At 38.2% G+C, this 27,798-nt stretch overlaps 1 protein-coding gene across 1 annotated transcript in view; it reads left to right on the forward strand.

The window, feature by feature from the left end:
* The first annotated feature begins 23,068 nt into the window (after window positions 1–23,068).
* Window positions 23,069–27,798, forward strand: part of SLC3A1 (solute carrier family 3 member 1) — a 33,612-nt gene continuing 28,882 nt past the window's right edge. The window contains 3 exon segments of the mRNA NM_001034633.2: window positions 23,069–23,511; window positions 26,976–27,155; window positions 27,522–27,676. Of these exon segments, the coding sequence (NP_001029805.1) occupies window positions 23,082–23,511; window positions 26,976–27,155; window positions 27,522–27,676 (765 nt within the window). The 5' untranslated portion in view covers window positions 23,069–23,081.

Here is a 27,798-nt window from a genome sequence, read left to right on the forward strand (position 1 = left end):
ATACACCCATAAAGCAAACTGAATGATTTGTAATTTCATATCGTCAAACATTTTAACACAGTAGTCCTGAAGACTTGTCATCTGTGTGTTCTTCAAAGAGTAATTTTATAACGGGACAGATCTTTAAATATGTTTTTATGAGGTCTCCAAGTTGATTCCCTATGTACCAGATAGGCCTTTAGAAGCTCTGATTGGGTTCTCCAGGGGCCAGAATCTACTTCCATTTGAGGGCAGCTCTGCCTCTCCTGGTTGGTTCTTCCTGTCATTTGTCTCATGAACCCATTGGGGCCAAACATTTAAGCACAGCTCTTACAGTGACTCGCAGTATCTTTTCTAATTCTGTTAACTTCCCTGATAGATTGTGGCTTCAGTTGTCTCTACCATCCAAACTTCAGTTTTCCAAAGGCTCTAGTTTTCTTTTTTGCTTAAAGTATACAACCCAGAACAGAACCAATATAGGTAGCAGAACATGGTCCTTTGTTCTAGTTACTGCTCTTTTGTTCTTCGACTTAACACTCAATGAACTAGCTTTTCTGACATCCACATGAAAATGAGTCTTTGAGGTTAATTATGTTTACTACTGTTAATAGTCTTTCCCCATCCTGTACTTGTGCAGTTGGTGTTTTGTTCAACCTGCTTTGCAGGACCTTCATTTTTTCTAAGTTTTCTTGTGTTAGATTTATTAACCTTTTGAAATGTTTTGGGAATCATCTAAGATATATATACTATCTTACTCTTTCCCATCACCCCAAAGTTTGAAACTTGAACATTCAATATTGAATGAAACAAGTCTGAGGACAATGACCTAAGAAACTTCTCTTTGATATGATATAAATTGACCAATGTTTTAAGCAGCATCCATTAGGTAAAAAATTTAGCAATTTACTGATTCATCTATCAGCCTGTTTCTCTCCAGGTTTGTCTGTGAGAGCATCATGGATCTTACATTCCTTGCTGAAGTCCTGCATTTCTCAAATGTTAGTCAAGTAACTGCCCTCCAAAGTTCATGAAGTACCTGCTGATACTTGGTGAACAATGTTTCTTGCCAAAAGGCTTAAGAAACATCATTGTAAGTAAGGTTTTATTCTAGGGCCTTTCCTGGGATCAGTGTCAAGTTGTTGCCATCTTTTACCTCTTATAAAAATCAGAAAGATTGTCACGCTTTCTAATATAAGGCCAGTACCCCCTTTCCCACTTTTATATAACTACAGTGGGTCACCTAGAAATATTCTTAGGTTTCCAGGATCATTTTCTTGTTTTCCATTAGCATAAAATAGGAAATCAGTTTCTTATTGGCCTTATCACTTCTGTATAATTCAGTTTATTTGGTGTTTTCACTTTGACCCTATTCCCATAGGCCCAAGCAAATTTATTTATTTTTGCTTATAGTGTTTCTTGCATCATTTATATGTTTTTGAAACTCTGAACTTGTTACATTTTTTCCTGTGTAAACTGGTGGTTCTTGTTTTGTTGTTGTTTTATATTGCTTTTAGTTACGTCTCCCTTTTTATTCTGTATATATATGATTCATCAATTTAAAAAGTATTTTAAAAGTAACCTTTATGCATCTAAAAAAAAATCAAAATTACAACCTGGCCTGAGGCCAGCTGCAGCATGTGAACTGAACAGAACAGGCCACATCCAGAAGATGCTCTTCACATCACAGACACTGGGGCCTTACCTACACAGCTTCGCAGCAAGGGGAAGGAAGGTGTTCTTACCAGTAAAGTCAGTATGGTTATAGTACAGCAAATATCTATCAGGTGACTTGAGAAAAGGAGTCCTTTATAAAGAGCTTTTAAAAATTTATCAAAGATGCCACATGGGCCAGTAGTAACCCTGGAGCTTTATATTTGTTCTAGGAAATGATGTAACTTCTCTCTTCATATTCTTCCCTGTTTTATATCTTTGTTCCCTTAAAACATGGGGAAAGGTAGCACTGTAAGAGTGTGGCAGAGGAACTGAGCAGCGTATAGGTAATTGCAAAAGACCAGCTTTGGCTTTCTAACCTTGAGTTCAAGAGCCTCTCTAGGATAACATCTTGGGTGCCCTTCTGTCTCTTGTTCTTGACTTTCTCGATTACCAGGGCTTCAAAAATAGCAAGTAAGAAATAACAGGAAAAAAATGCCCCAGGTGTAGACAGCCTTATATATTTCTACAGATATATGAGTTACATATATTGTATGTATAGATAGTATGTTTCTTGGCACCCATTTCTGTACACATGCTATATACTTCAATAAAAATTTATTCCAAAAAAATCTTGGCTGGTGCAGTAAACTTCCTATGTATTTATTTTTATTCATATGAAGGTTTTATCTATTAATGGAACACATGAAAATATTGAGTAGATGTGGTGGGTATGCTTTAGATAGTATGAACTGAAATATAGACTCTGTGTTTTGTGATAAACTCAGGGAGATGGAAAGCAGAGGGGAACCTTCAAAAGATAGCATTTGAATCTCAGGGTAAGCTAAACTAATATAACAAACAGAACCAAACCTGTAATGGTTCAAAAAATAGATTATTTCTTGCTCATGTATTACCAGGTTGAGTGTTCCAGGTGAGGGTGCTTCTTTCTTCTATGTAGTGATTCAAGTCTGAGATTTTTAATCTTGTGGCTGTATCATCACCCAGGGCCTTGTTATCTGTGTCCAACCAGCAGAAGTAGACCGTGAGCAAGGAAAAGGCACCCCTGCTTCTTAAAAGTCTCCTTAAATTTAAAGGGCATTGAAATTTTATATATAAAGCATTATTTTCCAGACACAGTGGAATTAATGTAAACAACAGAAAGATAACAATACACTTAAATAATTCATATGCCAAAGAAATCATAAGAGAAATTAGAAAATATCTTGGCTAGAATGAAAATAAAAATCATTAACAGAAATTGTGGGCTACAGCTAAGGCAGTATTCAGAGGGAAATGTATAGATTTAAACACATATATTAGAATGTAGAGTCTCAGTTAACTTTCCAACTTAAGTAAATACAAGTGCAAGAAAAGAAGAATAAGAACAGAAGTCAGTGAAATAGAAAACAAAAAAAGCAAATCAGAAGTTGACTCTGTAAATATCAAAGAAGTTGATTAAACTTATAACCAGGCTGATCAGGTAAAAAACAAATTATCAGTGTTTGAAATAAAGGGGGAGATACCAGCATGAATCCTACAGACATTTAAAAAGGAGTATTATGAAATGATTTATGCCAATGAAATTAATACCTTAGAGGAAACATTTGAAAATGAATGTAATTCCATGCTGGGAGTAAAATAGAAAAACCATATCATTACATTCAGAAAAAGCATTTGACGAAATTCAAGACCTATTCCTAGTAGAAGTTCTCAGCAACCTACAAATAAAAGGGAATTTGCTCAGCCTGATAAAGAGTAACTAATACCATATTTAACAGTAAAAAACTGAATACTTTGCCTCTAATACACCAAATAAGGCAAGAATGTCTGATCTAAACACTTATATTCAATACTGTTTGGAGGTTTTAGCCAGTGCAACAGAACAACAAAGAAAAACAAATTGGAAAGATACATATAACTGTCTTTGTGTAAGTAGAAGATGATAAACTATAAGATGCTGCTGCTGCTAAGTCACTTCAGTCATGTCCAACTCTGTGCGACCCCATAGACGGCAGCCTACCAGGCTCCCCCATCCCTGGGATTCTCTAGGCAAGAATACTGGAGTGGGATGCCATTGCCTTCTCCAATGCATGAAAGTGAAAGTGAAGTCGCTCAGTCGTGCCCGACTCTTAGCGACCCCATGGACTGCAGCCTACCAGGCTCCTCCGTCCATGGGATTTCCCAGGCAAGAGTACTGGAGTGGGGTGCCATTGCCTTCTCCAACTCAAATAAGCTTAGCAAGGTCGTCAACAGGATGTAATGTCAATGTACCAAAATATTTTTATATACCAGGAACAAACGAAATTAAAAAATAACACCATAGCATCAAAGACCATGAGATACATTTTGTGAAGTATGTGTAAGACCTGAACATGGAAAACAAACCATTCTGAGAGAAAGAAAACCTAAATAAATGGAGAGAGAGACCACGTTCTTGGATGAAAGGTTTAATGCACTGGTGGTTTAGTAACTCAGTCATGTCTGACTCGGTGACCCATGGATTGTAGCCCGCCAGGCTCCTCTGTCCATGGGATTCTCCATTCAAGAATACTGGAGTTTGTTGCCATGCCCTTTTCCAGAGGACCTTCCTGACCCAGGGATCGAACCTGGGTCTGGTGCATTGGCAGGTGTATTCTTTACCACTGATCCACCTGGGTAGCCCTTAATATGATTAACATGTCAATTAAAATTAAACTGACCTAGATTAAGTGAAACCCTAATCAAAGTACTTAGCAGCCATTTGGGGTAGAAATTAACAAGGTGAGTCTAAAATTCATATATAAATGCAATTGGACCTTAAATAGTCAAAACAGCTTTGATAAAAAGATTATATTGGAGGATATATGCCTGATTGCAAGAATTACTATAAAGTTAACATAGTTAACATGCTTTTGGTATCAAGGTGTATTCATAATCTGCTGGAAACAATGGAAACAGTGACAGACTTTATTTTCTTGGGCTCCAAAAATTCCTGGGCTCCAAAATGACTGCAGATGGTGACTGCAGCCATGAAATTAAAAGTCGCTTACTCCTTGGAGGAAAAGTTATGACCAACCTAGACAGCATATTAAAAAGCAGAGACATTTCTTTGCCCACAAAGGTCGGTATAGTCAAAGCTATGGTTTTTCCAGTAGTCTTGTATGGATGTCAGAGTTAGACTAAAAGCTGAGCACCAAAGAATTGATGCTTTTGAGCTGTGGTGTTGGAGAAGACTCTTGAGAGTCCCATGGACAGAAAGGAGATCCAACCAGTCAATCCTAAAGGAAATCAGTCCTGAATATTCATTGGAAGGACTGTTGCTGAAACTGAAACTCCAATACTTTCGCCACCTCATGTGAAGAATTGACTCATTTGAAAAGACCCTGACGCTGGGCAAGATTGAAGTCAGGAGGAGAAGGGGACGACAGAGGATGGTTGGATGTCATCACTGACTTGATGGACATGAGTTTGAGCAAGTTCCAGGAGTTGGGTGATGGACAGGGAAGGCTGACGTATTGCAGTCCCTGGGGTGGCAGAATTGGACAGGACTGAGCAACTGAACTGGACACAATAAAGAATCCAAAAATAGACTGTGTGATTATGAAACACCTATATGGTAACTTAATTTTTCACAAAACTGACAGTAATTTGATGGGAAAAAGGAAAGTCACTTCCACAAATAATTCTGGAACAAACATAACTGTATATATATATATTTTTAATCAACCTTTATTCCTCTGTGTCACACAAAAATTAACTTGAAACACAGACTTAACTGTAAGAACTAAAACAAATTTCTAGACCAAGACACTGAAGGAAAATTGGGTTCAGCAAAGCTCAGATTAGAATAACATCTGCACTTCCAGAGAGAGACACTGTTGAAAATGGAAAGATAAGCCTTAGACAAAACACATCTTGCCTAAGGATTGCTGTTTATAATAGACCACTTTTAAAAACAGGTTAAAATGTTGAAAAACTAAATAAGGGTTTTATCAAGGAAAACATATGAATAACAAATAAGCACCAGTGATCCAAGTTGTTATTAGTCATTCAGGAAGTGCAAATGGTAATACCACCACAACACAGTAGAATGAAGTCGCTCAGTCGTGTCTGACTCTGCGACCCCGTGGACTGTAGCCTACCAGGCTCCTCCCTCCTTGAGATTCTCCAGGCAAGAATACTGGAGTGGGTTGCCATTTCCTTCTCCAGTTATTACTCATTCAGGAAGTGCAAATGGTAATACCACCACAACTCAGTAGAATGACTGTAATTAAAAAGATGGGAATTGCCAATAGCGATAATGGGGAGCAAATGGAACACACGCATTGCTCATGGAAAGGTTAAGGTCCAAGGACCTCAGATGACAGTTTGGCAATTTCTCATAAACTTAAATATTATACTAACCTTGTGACTCAGCAATTCCACTCCTAAGTATATACCCAAGAGAAATGAAAACATATCCACACAGAAAACTACATAAATGTTCATAAGCTGTATTATAGTCCAAAATTGAAAACACCTCAGAAGTTCAGCTGGTAAAAGGATAAACCACATCCATACAATGAATGCTAATTAGCAATAAGAGGAACAAATTACTAATTCAAGCAACAACAGGAGTGAAGCTCAAAAGCATTATGCTAATTGAAAGAAGACACAAAAGACTGATTTCATTTATCTGCAGTTTGTGAAAAGGCAAAATTTAGAGACAGCAGATTGATTGTTGCCAGGGGCTAAGGGGAGTAATGGAACTTTGGGGAGTAATGGAGCTGTTCGGTATCATGATTGTGGTGGTGATTACATAACTACATAACTGTGTACATTTGTCAGAACTCATCCAATCATACACCTGAAAGTGGTAAGTATGCATTTTATATCTCATTCATCTGGCTAAAAGAAAAAAGTAATAATAAAAAGAATCAAAATGTGTTAAGGTAAGTTTGGGTTTATGGGTATTCTCAATGTGTTAATGTAAGTTTGGGTTTACGGGTATTCTTTCAAATCTGTTTTGCATTTAATAATTTTAATTTTTACATATTTCCAAAGACATGAACTTGAGATAAAATTCACAAGAGAAGAGTAGTCCAAATTTTGTGCCCTGAGTTACTTTTCACATGGGCTCCTCTATGTGACCTGCTTAGGGTAAATAGCACCAGGGATTTACCATTTATGTATTTGTTTAATATCTGTATGTATGTATGAATTTATTGTTTGTTTAGTTACTTGATGGTTTTCTTGAGCAACTGCTGGGCTGATGGGGTTGGATGATCAGGAAGCTTTGCTAAGTAATCTATTTAAAGGGACTGAATTACATGACATGGATATAAATTGATCAAGTCCACTTTGTTATATAATCCCATTTGCTACCCTCTCCCACCTGCCGAAAATCAGGAAGACTTACTAATAAAACATAACTTTAAAATTTTGTAAGAGTAAGTAAAATTTTTATTGAAATCCAGCTCTAGAAGATGGCCATAGTTGTTTTCCTCAAAAGCCACAGTTTAGTAACCTTTTAGAACTGTCTCTTTTGCATGGCATCCTCACTAATACGATACTCCTCAAACCAAAACCAATTTCATTTACTACATATAAAGAGCAATTACTCCATAATTACTCCATTTTAAGTATGACTTTCACTTTGATGTTTCCTCAAGCTTAGGAAAATGGAATTCTACTTTTTAAAGTAAGACTATTGCCTGTCTGGCAAAAAGGTATATAGGCTTAGGCTGGCATCCTTGAGACTTTTGGAGTGATACCTTTTAAAAATAAAAACCCTTTAACATCTTTAGTTGTTATTCTTTATTCTGTAGGTCCAGGGTTGGCAAACTGTCTATAAAGGGCCAGAGAGTAAATATTTTAGGCTTTGAGGACCAAATAGTCTCCATCTCTCAATTCTTCTGTTTTGGCAAGGCACCACAGATAACAAGTGCTGATGGATGTATTCAAATAAAACTTCATTTATAAAAACATATATAGTTCTGGATTTGACCTGGGACAAAGTTTGCTGACCTTCATTGGAGATCATAAACACCCCGCCAAAGCAAATCTATTTGTTTTGACAAACCAGTCACAGACTCAAATAAACTTAGGTGCTTCAGGGAAAAGAAATAATAATTATAGCAGTGGAGTTCAGGACATGGTACCCCAAAATATGGTGCCTTGATATATTGAACGTTTAAAGCTGAAGGAACTTGAGAAATGGCATGTGCAGGAAGGATACTCTGAACTTCTCTGAAGCAGGTCATAAAAAAATAAAACAGGTCATAAAAAAATCTTGTGAGAGATTTATGCCCTCTCTATGCCAGGAGGAAAGGAACATCTCTGTCTGAAAACAACGGGACATGGAGAAGACTCCAAATGTTAGCTTTGCTAAGTTTCTCCAGATTCCTACGCTTACCTCATACCCTTTGGTCTATTCTATCTTTCCACCCTGCATCAAGCTTAGTGTAAAAACACACGGGCTTAACTTTCTTTAAGTTTTCATTTCCTTACTAAGTCTCTTGTGACACACAAAGCTTATGTTCAATGAATTTGTATGCTTTTTTTCATGTTCCTTTGTGTTTTGTTACGGGGGTCTCAGTCAAGAACTTAAAAGGATAGAGGGGAAAGATATTTTTCTTCCCCTATAGAAAATAACAGGAATAAAGTGTTCATTTAGGGAGGCTCCACATCAGAAAGTCGAGGTATGCGTGTTCTGCAACTCTGTGTGATTAACTGTGTACAAAAGTGTATAATATCTAGAAAATATGAAGATACTTGTCCGAGCTAGCTTACAAAATACTTCATGAATGTGATTAGGACTTTGCTTGGTAAAGTTACAAATGTAGATTTCAGAGAGTAGGTTTTACTTTTATTTTTGTTCCCCTTTCTATGTATAAGATTATGTTTTTTATATATTTAGCCAGTAACCAAAGATGACCACTCTTCTTGCTAAAACAGTGCAACAAAGAAAATTCACGCCTGTTGAAGATTTAGTTCCACAATTTTTCACTCTTGTTTGTAAGGAGTAGATAAGGACCTGACTAACATTGATGACTATAACCTAACACTTTGTGTTGCTCCCTGTATTTAGATCATTTCCCCCAGTTTAAAGCAGAGTTACTGATGAAGGATTAACAGATGATCAATTATGATTCAAGTAGAAATACTATAATTATGCAGAACTTGGAAGAACTAGAAGTCCTGGTCCTCGTGGTCTTATCATTCAAGTTAGAAATATTTTTAAAGGGAAAACAGAAGAAACAGAAACAAGGATGTGATGGTTTATATTATTATAAAGCTCTGCTTTATAAAGCAGAAGCTCTGCTGCTTCTAGTCAGTGTTTACTATGAGAGAGAACTATTATTAATTTTTGTATTAATACTTTTGAATATTAGAATATTTATGTTTAGTGAGATAACTTTCCAGTTGCCTCTTGGAATAACTGAGGATAGAGAAATTATCTCTAAGCAGGTCATGCTTGTGAAGAATAAGAAGTTCCTTTCAGTTCTGTAAATGTAGTGAGTAGACCCCATTGACCTAATACTTAATAGTAATGGTTATTATTATAATGTTAACAATAGCAACTTTTATCAGTGACATAGGCCTCACTCTGCAAATCTCTTTGCTGAGAAGAAAGCTGACCAGCCTTTGTAAAGCAAGCCTGTTATCACTGGTAGGTAGTTTGTATATGCTATTTAATTAAATTTAAAACTTTAATTAAGTTTTATTTGTATTTAAAATAAATTTTACAATTTAAATGTATTTTATTTATAACAACACTATGAAGCAAGTGTAACAGATGAAACAGCTGAGATCCATTCAAAGAGGCTGAATGCACTTACCAAGACCATGAAGCTTAGAGTGGCTGCTGTCCCTTAGGCAGGGCTTGAGTCTCCTGGTTTGCCACCATTCACCATCCCCTCACTTTATTTTTTTTAATTGAAGTGTTAATTAGTGCTGAAAAGCAAAGTGATTCAGTTATATATTTTTTTTCTTTTGATATTCCATTACGGTTTATCATAGGATATTAAATATAGTTCTCTGTGCTATACAGTAGTACCATGCCCACCTTCCTGTTGAGCCCCACCCTGCCTCCTCCACTCATTTATGTGCACCATCACAACCTCAAGCACTTGTGGTCCAGGTACCACAGCACTGGCATTATCTGGCAGGTGGTTAGAAATGCAGAATCTCAGGCTTCACCAAAAATCTAACAAATCAGAATCTACATTTTAACAAGATCTCCGGGAGATTCGTATGCAGATTAAAGTTTGAGAAGTCTTGCTGGAGGGGATCTCCAAGGTCCTCCCCCTCCACACACACAAGATTCTGAATGTTGACCATGGGCCAAACCCTGGACTTTTCACTTTGTTAATAGGTACAGCTCTCCGTTTTAGGTGGGAAATCCAAATAAAATCCTATATTAAAGTAACTGCCCTTATAAGGATGGATATACAAATGAATAACACAGTCAGGAATTCTGCAAGGGCTAGAAGAGTGTCCATGGGAGTAGCGGAAGGCGGATGAAGCAGGGCCTGTAAGAGAGGTGGGAACAAATGTCCTGAACAGGTGTCCCTAGTTGACAATGAGGAGAAGACAGTGAGTGTGGCTGATGGGACTAGAGAGCTTGGTTTGGGGATACTAAGAGAATTAAGTTTAGAAATGTAATAAGTGTGTAGACTGTAGCTTGGACCTCTAGGCTGAGATATTTGGAGTTGATTCTCTTTATAATGAGCAAACATTGATAGCTTTCAAGTTGCCATTTGAGAGTTTTGAGAAAATTAATGGTCTGACAGATTGTGTAGTATGAGTGGGCTTCACTTTAAAGATATATTCACAGTGGTTTTATGTACATGGCTTGATGTGGGTAAAGCACTTTCCCAAAAGTATGACATGTTTAGTGTTTTTTCTGCCTATATTGGCACTTGTTCCTCTGATACATGTTCACAGAGACCCCAACCCAGCACCCAAACCATTCTGAATGTTTCTGGGCTTTGAGGCAAGCCTTGCTGAGAGTGTGTCCATTAAAGGTCAGGGAATCATAAAGCCTCCCCCAGGAATACTGGGTCTGACCTGGGAATTGAAGAATTCGCTTAACATCCAAGGACCACATTTCCGTGGCAGTACATTACAGAAAATGACGTTTGTGTCCCAATGAAGTTCAAACTCGCAGTGTTCTCAGAAGACTGTAGCATTTTAAAAGTAGCATGTGAGTCACACTCTTTGAATTTACAGTGAGACTATTCGTGGCAGTACAATGTCTATCAATGCTGATAGTTACAAGTTTTCCAGAACAGCTCAGTGTATCTGTATTTGACATACTGGTCACAGGGTAGGTAAGTTGGCATTTAGCTGTTGGGTGCTCTTTTTCAATAGAACTTTGTTAAAGGCCAGATATTATATATTACTGTTTCTTTTATGATTCTGGACTGTTTTGGAAAACAAAGTCTTCAAGCAGTAAAGAATTGAGACATTCCAAGGTTAAAACACTTTATAAATCAGCCCATTACACTGTGAAGTAAATTACATTGTTGGCCAGTGATGTCACGGAAGGACCTAATTATGCTTGTTGGTGTGTGTTGTTTTATTTTGTAATATTTGGCCACCAAGAAGGCACAGTGGTGAAGTGTGACTAACTGTGGCTATGGGGACTTCCCTTGTGGTCCAGTGGTTAAGAATCTTTCAATGCAGGGGATGCAGTTTCAATCCCTGTTCAGGGAACTAAGATCCCACATGCCACAGGGTGACTAAGCTTGCATGCCACATCAAAGATCCCATGTGCCTCAGCTGAGACCTGATGCAGCCGAAGAAATACATACATATTTTAAAACAAAAGCAGTGACTTCTGGGTTGACAACAGCCACAGAAATCGCCAAGCTGTGAGTATCACAAACTTGGGTCTGAGATACACGGAAACACCTGCCTCTCATCAGGTGGACGTAGCCAATTTAGGGCTGCACCTGGTGCTGTAAGTGCCTGTTGGAAATACAAATCAAAGTGCTGTTACAACTCAACAAAAAAAGTCACATAACCTAATTGTTAAAATGAGCAAAAGAGTTGAATAGACATTCCTCCAAAGATGTACATGGTCAACAAGTACATAAAAGATGCTCATGTTACTCATCATCAGGGAAATGCAGATCCAAACCACAGTGATGTGCGACCTCACACTCATCAGGATGGCCACTTTAAAATAATAAAATACAGAAAATAATCAGTGTTAGCAAGCATATGGAAAAACTGGAACCCATTGGAACCCTTGTGCACTGTTGGTGGGAATGTAAAATGGTAAAACCGCTAGGGAAAGGAAAACAGTAAGGTGGTTCCTCAAGAGATTAAAAATTGAACTACCATATAATCCCACTTGTGGGTGTACATCCGCAAGAATTAAAAGCAGGGTCTTGAAGATACTTTTGCACAACCACGTTCATGGCATCATTATTCACAATATCTGAAGGATGGAAGCAACCCAGATGTCTGACAGATGAATGAATAAACAAATGTGGTATATACATACAGTGGAATAACATTTAGTCTTAAAAAGGAATGAAGTTCTTTCACATGCTACACCATGGATGAACCTTGAGAACATTATGCTAAATGAGGTCACAAAAAGTCAAAGATTGTATGATTTTTATCTAAAATAGTCAAATTCATGGAAACAAAGTAGAGTGGCAGTTACTGAGGTCTCGTGGTAAGGAGAAAAATCTGGTTTAATGGGTATCAAGTTTCACATTTGCAAGATGAAAAAGTTCTAGTGGTCGGTGCCACACCAGTATGAATATACTTGACTCTAGAGAACTGTACACTTAAAAATAGTTAATATGGTATCTTATGTGTATTTTTAACTGCAATTTTAAAAAGTATTGTGAAGGTGTGTGTGTTAGAGTAATTGTACTAAAAGTCCAAATAATGGCTTCCCTGTATATCCTTTACTCCGTAACTTCTCACATGGACTCTGGCCTTCGTACATCAAGTACAGTCAAAAAGATGCTATATGACTTCTAAGGCTTGGTCACAAAAAGGATACAGTTTCTGCCTTGCTTTGTTTATTCATTTGGGGCACTCACATTTGGGACCAAGCCGGAATGCTATGAGGAAGCCCAAAGTAGCCAGTGTGGAGAGATGCCATGGAAAGATCCCTGTGGAGAGAACTGAGACCCTCTAGTTGACCCCTTAGCCAGCGTCAACTGCACCAGAAAGATACAAGGGTGGCAAAAAAAGGCTGAAGAGACACTCAGCAAAACTAGTCAAAAGAAATGTGCAAATTCACTGCAATAAAATACCACTACCTACAAAAACGAGAATCACAAAAATTAAAGACTGAACATAGCAAGTGCTGGGAAAGATGTGAAAGAACTAGAGCCTCAAATGCTGCTGAAGGTAATGAAGATGGTATAAGCACTTTCTGAAATAGTTTGGCAGTTTTTTAAAAGGTTAAACATATACAGTGTACACCTTCCATATGCTCCATCTGTCTGTACCCAAGAGAAAAGAAAACTATATCCTTACAAAGACTTGTGCATGATTGTTCACAACAGTTTTATTTATAATAGTAAAAAAGGGGGAAACCCCCAAATGTTCAGTTATCAACATATATTGTATATTCATAATGGAATACTACTCCATGATAAAAGAATTAACTAAAAAATGGGATACCACTGTTCTCAGAATGGCTTATGTCCAAAACACTGACTACTATAAATATTAGCAAACATGTGTATCAAGAAGGAACTCTTATTAATTGCTGGTGGGAATGCAAAATGACACAGTCACTTTGGAAGACAGTCTGGCAGTTTCTTGCAAAACAGAGTCTTAGCACAAAATCCAGCAATCACACTCCTTGGTATTGACCAAAAAGTTGAATACTTGTGTCCACACAAAATCCTGCACATGATGGTTTATAGAGGCCGTATAATTGCCAAAACTTAGAAGCAACTAATATGTCCTTCAATAGGTAAATGGATAAACTGTGGTACATCCAGACAATGGAATATTATTTGGCACTGAAAAGAAATGAGTAAGCCACAAAAAGACATAAGGGCAACTTAAATGCACTTCAGTTCACTTCAATCGCTCAGTCGTGTCCAACTCTTTGCGACCCCATGAATCGCAGCATGCCAGGCCTCCCTGTCCATCACCAACTCCCAGAGTTCACTCAGACTCATATCCATTGAGTCAGTGATGCCATCCAGCCATCTCATCCTCTGTCGTCCCCTTTTTCTGCCCCCAATCCCTCCCAGCATCAGTCTTTTCCAATGAGTCAACTCTTCTCATGAGGTGGCCAAAGTACTGGAGTTTCAGCTTTAGCATCATTCCCGCCAAAGAAATCCCAGGGCTGATCTCCTTCAGAATGGACTGCTTGGATCTCCTTGCAGTCCAAGGGACTCTCAAGAGTCTTCTCCAACACCACAGTTCAAAAGCATCAATTCTTCGGCGCTCAGCCTTCTTCACAGTCCAACTCTCACATCCATACATGACCACTGGAAAAACCATAGCCTTGACTAGATGGACCTTTGTTGACAAAGTAATGTCTCTGCTTTTCAATATACTATCTAGGTTGGTCATAACTTTTTTTCCAAGGAGTAAGCGTCTTTTAATTTCATGGCTACAATCACCATCTGCAGTGATTTTGGACCCCCCAAAAAGATAAAGTCTGACATTGTTTCCAATGTTTCCCCATCTATTTCCCATGAAGTGATGGGACCAGATGCCATGATCTTAGTTTTCTGAATGTTGAGCTTTAAGCCAACTTTTTCACTCTCCTCTTTCACTTTCATCAAGAGGCTTTTGAGTTCCTCTTCACTTTCTGCCATAAGGGTGGTGTCATCTGCATAGCTGAGGTCTTTGATATTTCTCCCGGCAGTCTTGATTCCAGCTTGTGCTTCTTCCAGCTCAGCGTTTCTCATGATGTACTCTGCATATAACTTAAATAAGCAGGGTGATAATATACAGCCTTGACGTACTCCTTTTCCTATTTGGAACCAGTCTGTTGTTCCATGTCCAGTTCTAAATGTTGCTTCCTGACCTGCATATAGGTTTCTCAAGAGGCAGGTCAGGTGGTCTGGTATTCCCATCTCTTTCAGAATTTTCCACAGTTTATTGTGATCCACACAGTCAAAGGCTTTGGCATAGTCAATAAAGCAGAAAATAGATGTTTTTTCTGGAACTCTCTTGCTTTTTTGATGATCCAGCAGATGTTGGCAATTTGATCTCTGGTTCCTCTGCCTTTTCTAAAACCAGCTTGGACATCTGGGACTTACTAAGTGAAAACAGCTAGTCTGAAAAGACTTATAAGGTATTATTTTATCTATATGGCATTCTGGAAAAGGCAAAGCCCTAGACACAGTAAAAATATTGGTAGTTGCCAGCGGTTCAGGGGGATGGAGGGATGAATATGTCACATATTCATGAAATATGCTTCAAGCACAGGGTATTTTTGAGAAAGTGAAACAATTTCATCTGATGCTGTAATTGTGATGTGTAACTGTGCATTTGTCAAAACTCTTAGAACTGTACAACGTGTACAACATGAAGTTCGTTCAGTTCAGTCACTCAGTCATGTCCGACCCTTTGCGACCCCATGAACCTCAGCTTGCCAGGCCTCCCTGTCCATTACCAACTCCTAGAGTCCACCCAAACTTAGTCCATCGAGTGAGTGATGCCATCCAACCATCTCATTCTTTGTCGTCCCTTTCTCCTCCTGCCCTCAATCTTTCCCAGCATCAGGTCTTTTCCAATGAGCCAACTCATCAGGTGACCAAAGTATTGGAGTTTCAGCTTCAGCATCAGTTCTACCAGTGAACACCCAGGACTAATTTCCTTTAAGATGGACTGGTTGGATCTCCTTACTGTCCAAGGGACTCTCAAGAGTCTTCTCCAACACCACAGTTCAAAAGTATCAGTTCTTTGGCGCTCAGCTTTCTTTATAGTCCAACTCTCACATCCATACATGACCACTGGAAAAACCATACCCTTGACTATACAGACCTTTGTTGACAACACGAAGAGTGAATCTTAATGTAGAATAATGGATCAATATTGATTCATCAATGTACATCAAATGTACCACACTAATAAGGGAGAATGAGGACATAGAAGAGAGGGGAGTATATGAGAACTCTTTAGAGCTACAGCTCATTTTTTTCTGTACAACTGCAGCTTTCTCTAATATATTAGCTAATATAAAAAGAATGAAATATTGATACACACAAGACAGATAAATGTCAAAATAATTATGCTGAGTAAAAGAAACCAGACAAAAATTACATACTGTATGTATGATTCTGTTTATATAAAATTCCAGAAAATGCAAACCGATCTATGGTGATAGAAAGCAGATCAGTGGTTGCCTAGGGACAGGCATAGGTGCTGGGGGGTGAGAGAGAGGTGTAGGGAGAGATAGGAGGGAGTGAATATGAAGAGGCTAGAGACACTTTTTGCAGCTGATGGACATGCTCATTATTTTGATTGTGGTGGTGGTTTCATGGGTGTATATGCATGTTAAAACTTGTCAAATTGTGCGCTGTAAATTTGCAGTTTGTCAGTTATCCCTCAATAAAGTTGTTTTTTAAAGGCCAAGCCAAAAAGTAACCCAATCATGTATTAATCCCATGACACTGTAGTTGTTCATAGGCCAGTTTGAATGACCTGGACCACATTCCACTGATCCTGGCTGGGCTCACTCAAGCATCTGTGGTCAAATGGCTGGGTGCTGGGAACTGACTAATCTAGAGGACCATGGATAGGAAGGTTCCGTAAGGGAAGGCCCTTATCTCCCACATCCTACAGCAGACCAGCCTGGGCATACTCTCACGGTGATGGCAGTTGTCTAGAAGAGGATCATGTTTTAAAGCCTCTCTTTGTGTCGAGTTTGTTGTTCCATTGTCCAAAAACAAGCCACGTGTCCCAGTCCAGGCTCAAGTGTGTCAAGAGATGGGAACCGTGGGGCAAAAGGCCATGTTCGACAGGGCTACAGGGATGCTTTTAATGACTGTCAATGCAAGTAATCTGTCATGTACCTGAACAATGTTTTAATTTGTATTTCTTTAATCCTGTTAGGACGGTACTTTGTTCAAAGACTTTTGTTGTTGTTCAGTTGCTAAGTCATATCCAACTCTTTGTGACACCATGAATTGAAGCACTTGAGGCTTCCCTGTCCTTCACTATCTCTTGGAGTTTGCTCACACTCACGTCCATTGAGTCAGTGATGCTATTTAACCATCTCATCCTTTGCTGCCCTCTTCTAGAACATTTTGCCTTCAATCTTTCCCAGCATCAAATTTTTTTCCAATGAGTTGGCTGTTCACATCAAGTGATCCAAGTACTGGAGCTTCAGCATTAGTCCTTCCAATGAATATGCAGGGTTGGTTTCCTTTAGGATTGACTGGTTTGATCTCCTTGCTGTCCAAGGGACTCTCAAGCATCTTCTCCAACACCATAGTTCAAAAGCATCAGTTCTTCAGCGTTCAGCCTTCTTTATGGTCTCTCACATCTGTACATGACTACTGGAAAAACCATAGCTTTGACTGTATGGACCTTTGTTAGTAAAGTGATGTTTTTGCTTTTTAATACACTAAGTTTGTCATAGCTTTCCTGCCAAGGAGCAAGTGTCTTTTAATTTCATGGCTGCAGTCACCATCCACAGTGATTTTGGAGCCAAGAAGATAAAATCTGTCACTGTTTGCACTGTTTCTCTATCTGTTTGCCATGAAGTGATAGGACCGGATGCCATGATCCTAGTTTTTGAATGTTGAGTTTTAAGCCAGCTTTTTCACTCTCTTTCATCCTCATCAAAGAGGCTCTTTAGTTCCTTTTCACTCCTGCCATTAGAGTGATATCATCTGCATATATGATGTTAAGTTCTATTAACATCAGAAATGTTAATTTCTTATATATAATTTGCAATTCCTTTTACTCCCTTATTGAATGTATTTAGCTATTGATTTTTGCAGCAATTCTTTGTATGTAGAAATAGTAAGGTTTTTGTGACATTTGTCAAGTCTCATGTTCTGTTAACATTTCTTTTGCTATTTGGTTTCAAGAATGTTTTAAATAGTTTAACTTCTAACAAATCATGGTTAAATGTTTTATTTTGATTCACTGGTTATATAAGTTGAATTCCTACCTCTAGCTAGGATAAGTCTATTTTTCTGCTCCTTCTAATTAGAACTGTTTTTAAAAACATTGTATTCTGGACTATATTTATAACGTTAACCCCAGAATCAAATTCAATTTTATAGCTGAGGTAAGAGAGGCTTAGAGACAATTTTGTCTAAGATCAAGCAGAGAGCAAATGGAGGCAGGCTTGAATCTCACTTCCTCTGACTTAAAATTTTTTTTTTTTTTTGACTTAAAATTTGAGTCATGAAACTGTATCAAGGTAAGAACATTTGGCTTAGTGATAAAAATCCACACTTTGAGGCAGAATGTACTTTCCACTTTTCTGTTTTTCCTCCCCTCCCCTTCTCCCTCCCCTTCCTTTTCATTTCTTCCTCCTCCCCCTACTACTCATTCTCCCCTTATTCTTCAGCATATGTCACCTACCTTTAAGTAACTATTATTTTATTAACTTAATAATGTACCTGGCACTGAGCTGGGAACTTAAAGATGACAATGCAGATCTTACCCTTAGATCACAGAGGCTGTAAACAGGTAAGTGTAATATGGAAAATCCTTCTATTTTAAATGTTTACTAATCTGACAGGTTATATGCTGTAAGATATTTTGGTGGGTTTGCTGTTAACTGGAAGTCTTTATGACTGAATGGCTTCAAAATTCATTTAATGAATCTTAGTACATGTATATTTAAAAATCCATTTATAATATATATAATATAAAATATATTTTTTGTTGATTTTTCCTTTCTATATGTTTGTTTCTGTTTAATTTGCAGGATGTTTCTGTGTCCTGTGGTAGCCCCATTGTTCTGTTATCTGTTTTCCAGAGGGTTCATTCTTCTTTACTTTATTATCATGATTGTGTAACTCACTTGGGATTTGAATTTACTGAGGAGGTTTATCTACATTATCTCTGAGTCTTTGTTCCGATTATATGAGTTAGCTCTTAAAGCTTCCTTAGTGTTCTTGTTCCTTATTCATGTTTAGGAGTTTTAACAGGCAGTGTATTTGGCTTTCTACAATCAATATTTCCTTCTAAGTCTCCTTGATAATAAGTAAAACATACTTTGTACTTGGTGGGAAGTCTTAACTCTGTGGCTGTCCTCTCCAAATTACTGTCAACTTCTTCTTCCATCCAATGTTTCCATACTTTTCCCTGAATCCGTGTCTTCCTTCTGCTTTTTGAAGTTTGTTTCTTTTCTCTTTAAATCTAAGTTTAAATCTTAAGTATGGGATGTTTGTGATGTTTGGGTGACTGATACTAGAAGGAATTACTTTAAGCTGAACTCTACAACCTGACTGGAACTTCTAGATAGACTCCAAACTCAAGGTTCCCTAGCTTATTTTTTTTCTAATGGAAGAGTAATATTGATTGTGATATTAATTACAAAAAAATTACAAAAATCAGAAAAAGTTTAAAGAACAAATTATGTATCATCCATAATCTTAGAACCCAGAGATAAACACTTTAAACATATATTGTAATAGGACTTTATATACATGAGAAGTTTTTTTACATAATTAGAAGAATTACTTTATATCTTGCATTTTCCTCACTCAACCCAATAATGTGAGATTTCTTCCATGTCATTAAAAATCTTTGAAAATATGTTTACTGACTAAGATTCTATGACATGGATTTACAGTAATTTAGTTAGTCTTGTGTCACTGAACATTTTGGTTTCCAATATTTGACATTATAAATGACACTGTAATTAATAAGCCTTATTGCTCATAAACTTTTGTTCCTGTCTTGGATTATTTCCTTAAGATAGAGTTTTGGAATTGAAATTGCTAAGTTAATGGATATGAACCTCTTCTCCCCTTTTTATTACAAAAGTCATGATATGCTGAGAACAAATGACACAGGGTAAAGTGAAATGCATAAATCCAAGGAATCTCATCTTCAGTCTCTTATTCTCAGTCTCCAGGCAGCCACTGGCTGACATTCAATATGCATGCACAAATGGGTGTGCTATTTTTTCCCACATGATTCTGATCATATTTACTCTCCTTATCCAACTGTCCAACATCACTTACTAAATAATCCTTCTTTTCCTCACTTTTCAGATTCTAAATCTCCTTCTGTATAAGGAATAGGGGTCCATTTTGGATGACTCCAATCCATTCAATTGATCTTTTGACCTAACCTAAACTTTAATATCAACTGTTCATTAAGTTTTTATCTTAAAATCTGGTAGAGCTAGCCTCATTTATTACTCTGAAAATGTTAAAACTGATGATACACACTGCCAAAGTACTTTCCAGAATTATGAGTTTACACTGGATCCTTGCTAGTACTATTATCTTTTAGAAATTCTTTGCCAAAGTGATTGAAAATGCTTATTTCTCTAACATTAATGAGTTGATTTTTGTGAAATATCTGTTTACAACCTTTTTTCAAGCTTTAACTGACATTTTTAAACTGATATTATGAAATTTTATATATGTATACATAATCAAATTGCCAACATCTGCTTGATCATTGAAAAAGCAAGAGAGGTCCAGAAAAACATCTATTTCTGCTTCATTGACTATGCCAAAGCCTTTGACTGTGTGGATCACAATAAACTGTGGAAAATTCTGAAGGAGATGGGAATACCAGACCTGCCTCTTGAAAAACCTGTATGCAGGTCAGGAAGCAACATTTAGAACTGGACATGGAACAACAGACTGGTTCCAAATAGGAAAAGGAGTATGTCAAGGCTGTATATTATCACCCTGCTTATTTAACTTATATGCAGAGTACATCATGAGAAACGCTGGGCTGGAGGAAGCACAAGCTAAAATCAAGATTGCTGGGAGAAATATCAAAGACCTCAGATATGCAGATGACACCACCCTTATGGCAGAAAGTGAAGAGGAACTCAAAAGCCTCTTGATGAAAGTGAAAGAGGAGAGTGAAAAAGTTGGCTTAAAGCTCAACATTCAGAAAACTAAGATCATGGCATCTGGTCCTATCATTTCATGGGAAATAGGTGGGGAAACAGTGGCAGACTTTATTTTTGGGGGGTCCAAAATCACTGCAGATGGTGATTGCAGCCATGAAATTAAAAGACGCTTACTCTTTGGAAGGAAAGTTATGACCAACCTAGACAGCATATTAAAAACAGAGACATTACTTTGTCAACAAAGGTCCATCTAGTCAAGGCTATGGTTTTTCCAGTAGTCATGTATGGATGTGAGAGTTGGACTATAAAGAAAGCTGAGCGCCAGATAATTGATGCTTTTGAACTGTGGTGTTGGAGAAGACTCTTGAGAATCCCTTGGACAGCAAGGAGATCCAACCAGTCCATCCTAAAGGAGATCTGTCCTGGGTGTTCATTGGAAGGACTGATGTTGAAGCTGAAACTCCAATATTTTGGCCACCTGATGTGAAGAGCTGACTCATTTGAAAAGACCCTGATACTGGGAAAGATTGAGGGCCGGAGAAGGGGATGACAGAGGATGTGATGGTTGGATGGCACCACTGACTGATGGATATGAGTTTGAGTAAGCTACGGGATTTGGTGATGGACAGGGAGGCCTGGCGTGCTGCGGTTCATGGGGTCGCAAAGAGTCGGACACGACTGAGCGACTGAATTGAACTGAATGTCTAACAATGTATACATACCTTTAATGTTAAAAACATAAAGTTTTTTGGCATATTTATTACCAATGCATTTCCCAATTTGTCATATGTTCTTTAATTATATGCTTTGTTGTATAATAAATTTTATTCAATAAATTCAATCTTTGTAATTGCTTTTACTGTTCAAAAAATCCTTTCAATTAGCTCCTATGGTGAAAATTACCATTATGTGTGTGAGAGATAAAGTGATTTGGAAACATACAAGTTAAATTCCTTTAATTGTTAAAAAATATACAGTATGCCTAATTAGTAATAATGAGAGATGCTCCTTATCAGACGCATTGAATGAGCTAGATTTTGGGATTTACTCACTTAAAAAAATAACTTAGCCAAAATCAAACAGCTCATTTCTCTGTACCAATTACTGCTTCTAAGTCACTCTACAAATTAACAGTAATATTAGTAATTCATGTAACTTTCTTCACTTAAAACAATAAATTTCTTATTTGATCAAAAGAGTCATAGAACCATTTATTATATGTGCACTGATTAGAAGGAAGCCATGAATCATCATATTCTTTTAAGGTTTGCATAATCTTCTAGGAAAGCATACCTCACTTTATGCAGTTTCTTCTTGGTTGCAAATTTATATTTTATACTTGTCAATGATTAAACAAGTCTTTAGTGCTTGTATTAAGAACTGTTTACCTATAATAAACCACTTGAATTTGCTAGACATGAAATTCCCCATTCCACCATCCCCACTTGGAAAAGTGCTTCCAAGAATGGGCAACCATACTCTTCTGAAAATAGGAAATAAGACTGAAGGCACCTGAGGTCGAACTGAGCATACAAATAGGCATGTATCAGGTTGGCTTGAACTGAGATACAATAGTTTCAGTGACAAAGGTGGTGTTGTCCCCTGTCTTCAGATCCTCTTCCTCTTGGGTTTGTAGAAGAGACCTTCAAAATAAAAAGTAAAGAAAAGCATGTTTTCCCCTGCAAAATTCTGTTTCTTTTTCTCATATCTAGTTAACAAGAAAGAAAATTTAAGCTATTTTTTATTGTGGTGAAATATACATAATATAAAATTTACCACTTTAAGAACTTGAAAGTGTACAATTCAGTGGCGTTAAATACATTTACATTGGTGCACGACCACCTCCAGAACTTCTGCATAGTCCAAAATGTAAACTTTATACTCATTAAACAAGAACTGCTCATGACCTCCTTTCTTCCGACTCCCGTTACCTACCCTTCTGCTCTGTTTTTATGAATTCGTACCTACCTCACATAAGTGCACTCAGACGACATCTGTCCTTTTGTCTCTGGCTTCCTTCACTTAGCATAATGTCTTCAAGGTTCATCCATGTTGCCGCACCCGTCAGAATTTCATTACTTTTTTAAGGTGTGTCACAGTTTGGTTGTCCATTCATCCACTTGGCTTCTTTCCACCTTTTGACTGTTGTGATTAATGCTGCTGTGAATATTTGCAAGTAAGGTCTTAAACTGCAGTGGAACGCTGTGTCCTCTTCCCATTTCACCTCCTCTGTGCCTCTGCTCCAGTCCAGATCTGAATCCCTCCATGTGGTTGACTGTTGCTACATCGGTCTCACAGGGTGTAAGGAGAATTTTTAAAAACCCCACTTTACCTTTACCCTTTCTTCCTCGGCTGAACTTTGTCCAGTCAGGTTTATTTATAAACCATGAAAAGCTCATTAACACGATCAAGCATTTCTGCAAGCTCTCTTCTCCCTTTTGTTACTGAAGAAAGGCACTCGGCAGGGATAAGATTGTGAAACATGGCTGAGGATAAAAGCAAGAGAGATTCCATTGGATTAAATGCGAAGGAAGGCCAGACCAACAACGGGTTTGTACAAAATGAAGACATCCGGGAGACTGACCTGGACCCAAGCAGCCCAGTGGTCGGGCCACAGCACAACACCGTGGACATCCTTGGCCCCGGGGAGCCCGATGTGAAGGATGTCCGGCCCTACGCTGGGATGCCCAAAGAGGTGCTATTTCAGTTCTCGGGCCAGGCCTGCTACCGGATACCGCGGGAGGTGCTCTTCTGGCTCACCGTGGCTTCCGTGCTCGTGCTCATTGCGGCCACCATAGCCATCATTGCCATCTCTCCCAAGTGCCTGGACTGGTGGCAGGCAGGACCCATGTACCAGATCTACCCAAGGTCTTTCAGGGACAGCAACAAGGACGGGGACGGAGATCTGAAAGGTGCGTGCCTTGAGACTTGGTACAGGGCGGGATGAGGTTGGTTTAGGGCTCTTCGTCCTGGAAGCTCATTATGCCTGGGCTGTGTGGTAATAAGCACATTCCACCCAGTATGACTTGATGATGCCTTTCTCCTTGTTTATGATATTTTAAAAAGCCACTCAGCAGAACCCAGCAATTCTTAGCATATGATGAAAGGATACTTGCTGGAGCCCTTTGAGCCCCCAAAGGGCTGTTAAGTTTATTGCCCAGTAGGAACTTTTGCATAGTCATCTGGTCTAACTTCCTGCATGAGCAAGTTTCCTCCTGAAATGTGTCCTGCTTCTGTACACTTTAGAGTTGGTCATCTCAGAGTGACTGTTTAGACTCTTTGGAATCCCTTTTCCAGGGTGCACAGTGGCTAGTTTACTAATCTGGCAGAGAGATTCTGATTAATAAGCAAAGCATACTTCATTATTTTAGAAGAAGATTAAGTGATATCTTTAAAATGTATAGACTGAGTCTTTAAAAGCTTAAATCTTGAGAAATGAAGAAAAGGTATAGTGTGGGTTGGTCATTAGTTGAATTAAGGATTATTTTTAAAAAATCCATCTAATAAAGAAAGTAAAAAATATTTTTAAAGATATGCTAATAATTTCCTAGTGTGTTATGTATGGGATGGCCTTATTATTTATTGCTCAAGTGAGGACACAAACCAATTGCAGGAAACTGTCCCAGGCAAATTGGTTGATATGGTTACCCAGTTAAGGGAAACAATAAGGAACAAATAAACTAATAAGATAATTTTTGATAATGCTGTTTGGCTTGAAGAAGACAAAATAATTATTTAAGAGTATGGGATAGAGAAGGGAATGGCAACCCACTCCAGTGTTCTTGTCTGGAAAATCCCACGGACAGAGGAGCCTGATAGGCTACAGTCTGGGGGGGTCGCAAAGAGTTGGACACCACTGAGCAACTGAGCACACACGAATGTATTGGGTATAACTCTAGATGCCTGATATATAATAGCTTGCTGAATTGTTTGTTTTTGGCTAGTTGCTTGGCTCCCTTCCTGGTGCTTAGTATTCCTCTTTTCATTGGTGTAGAGTCTGTAAGGCCCTCCATCCTGCAGCCCCTTCTTCTGACTTACCGAGAAGGCCCCAGTCCAGCATTCTAAAAGATGGCTTTCCTTGCACACCTCCTGTAACAGGTCACTACTACTTCCTCAATTAGTGGACAGCTTAGACTCAGAAACTGCAGCCTTTGAGACTGTAGTTGGTCTAGAATACAGTATATAAGGATAGATTTGTCTCAGAACTGTGTGGTCAAGGCCTGCACCTTACATGAAAATGTCTGAATACATCAGGGAGTCCTCACAAAACTATTAGGTTGGTACGAAAGTAATTGAGGTTTTGCATTGTTGAATTTTGCTTTTTGATATTGGAATACATTCTTAAATAAATGTGATTATGTTACGCATCAAAAAGAAAAGAGTATAGGAAGTGGTAATGAGCTTAGTCGAACTTTAAAATGGTTCAAACACACTCCTAAAATCTTCAGCTTTCTTTAGTAAACTAATAAAAGACTTCTTCACACTCATATAATTTTTCTCTTAAAAATCATCCTGCATCTTAACTAATTGAAATACTATCTGACCTTTAAGATGCAGTTCAAACCCACTTCCTTCATTAATCTATTTAATCTCTTAATCAGAGGGGGCGCTACCCTCCCCAAACTCTTTCAGTGTTTTGGATGGAGCTGCACCTCTGGTGCTTCGGTGTAACGTATCTGGGTGACTTTCCTTCCAACCCCTCAGCCCCTAGCATGATCCTATCACCTGCTGCTGCTTACAAAGTAAATGCTTTGCAAAGTGATGTTTTGATGGAATAAAGCCAAAAACCCTATGGCCCTAAAATATACTACCCACTTCCTGGCCCTCCCTCTGTAATCTTCTAAATTCCCTGTGCAAAGGGCAACTTGTATTCACCTCTCACATTTGTCATTGCCTGTAACTTTTCCTTGTGGCTGCTTCCTGTAATTAATAGGTATTTTTTCTAGAGGTTGAGAGGATTATGTTCTAATTTGAAGAAGATGTTCCAGGTTTCAGTTTAGTCTATTGCGTTCTGTCCCCTGGAATGTGGACATCGGGAGATGCTTTGTTACTCTGTGTCCATTTGGCCTATTCGTTTTTATCATCCTGTTCCTTTGTGCTTATTCTTGATATAAATCAAAATTTTGACTTTAATCTGACTTAAATCAAAATTCTTTTGTTGCCTGTTGATACTCCAGGAGGTCTCACGGCCATCCACGGAAGGGAACTGAAATATAGTCAGGACACAGAGAAGCAGCCTGACTCCTGCTTTGGCCTCAGCGACTTCTGACAGGGGTCCCACAGGAAGTCACTGCAGACCGAGTACTAAACTCGGACTCTGCATTTAGGACTCTGAACTAGAAGCACTTCCCCCCACTAACTGCTAATTATCCTACGGGGTCCCAAGTACAAGAGTTTCATTCCTATGTCTCTTCTCATCTAAGTCTAAAGTTCTCTTCTGTATAAGTGTTTGACTTCAGTGCCATCCAAAGGAAATAGAATGTGGACCACATAGGTAATTGACAGTTTTCTAGCAGCCATATTAAAAAAGTAAAAGAGAAACGAGTGAACTTAATTTGAATAATAAACTTTGTTTAATCCAACATATCAACTATCATTTCAATATATTGTTGTTGTTCAATCGCTCAGTTGAATCCAACTCTTCACGACCCCATGGACTGCAGCATACCAGGCTTCCCTGTCCCTCCTCATCTCTGCAGTTTCCCCAAGTTCACGTCCATTGAGTCGGTGATGCCATCCAACCATCTCATTCTCTGTTGCCCTCTTCTCCTTCTGCCTTCACTCTTTCCCAGCATCAGGGTCTTTTCTAATGACCAGCATCAGGGTCTTTGTTACATATAATCAATATAAAAATATAAATGAGCTATTCTACATTCTTTCTTGTCATACTGGGTCTTCAGTGTCCAGTGTGTGTTTTACATTTGCAACACATCTCGGTTTAGACTAGTCACATTGCAAGTGCTTGAGAGCCACGTGGCAAGTGGCTGCACACTGGACAGTGCAGCTTAGATCACGTGACCATCCAGAGTGCATACGCTATTCTTCTTTGTATCTTGGTACTTAGCAGCATCTGGCTTGGATTAGATGCTTGAAACCATGTGTAGAATAAATTAACAATAGTGTAGTTTTGGTTTTAAGTATAAAATATGAACAAACCACAGACAGATTTTTTAAATATTATGCACTGATGTTAAAGTTCAAAGGTTATTGCTAGAAGACTAATTTGCTGTTGGTTGTAGAACTAGACCTTGCTATTTGAATTTTACCCAAATTCAAAACAACCCCAAATATTTCTGTCTTAAGCCTATTCGTTTTATTTTTAATCGTTCGACTGAAAAAACAAACTATTTTTCATGGCTTTGACTTTTGCCTTCAGGTATTCAAGATAAATTGGATTACATCACAACTTTAAATATAAAAACTGTTTGGATTACTTCATTTTATAAATCATCCCTTAAAGATTTCCGACATGGTGTTGAAGATTTCCGAGAAATTGATCCCATTTTTGGAACAATGAAAGATTTTGAGAATCTGGTTGCAGCCATACATGATAAAGGTAAATTTAATGGAAGGTGGGTGGGATGGTTTAAGGAAAGCATTTCTCCAAATGCTTCAGATCAGATCAGATCAGATCAGTCACTCAGTTGTGTCCGATTCTTTGCGACCCCATGAATCGCAGCACGCCAGGCCTCCCTGTCCATCACCAACTCCCGGAGTTCACTGAGACTCACGTCCATCGAGTCAGTGATGCCATCCAGCCATCTCATCCTCTGTCGTCCCCTTCTCCGCCTGCCCCCAATCCCTCCCAGCATCAGAGTCTTTTCTTGGCTTAGAGCATTTTCTTCCTCACTATTGTATTATTCTAATATGATATTATATAATATAATATTATCTTACCATTTGAAATGTTTTCACGCACTAGGTTTAAAATTAATCATCGATTTCATACCAAACCACACCAGTGATAAACATGCTTGGTTTCAATGGAGTCGGAACCGGACAGGAAAATATACCGATTATTATATCTGGCATGACTGTAACCATGAAAATGGTACAACCATACCACCCAACAACTGGGTAAGTCCCAACATGCTTGATTTACAGAAGTAAAATTGGCAGATCTTCAGTTATTAAACTGGCTATTTATAAAGCCCTGTTAAAGGAAAATGAATGATAGCAATAGTTTAAGAGAAGGGAAA

The sequence above is a fragment of the Bos taurus genome, chromosome 11 (genome assembly GCF_002263795.3).
Source record: "Bos taurus isolate L1 Dominette 01449 registration number 42190680 breed Hereford chromosome 11, ARS-UCD2.0, whole genome shotgun sequence".
Taxonomy (NCBI): domain Eukaryota; kingdom Metazoa; phylum Chordata; class Mammalia; order Artiodactyla; family Bovidae; genus Bos; species Bos taurus.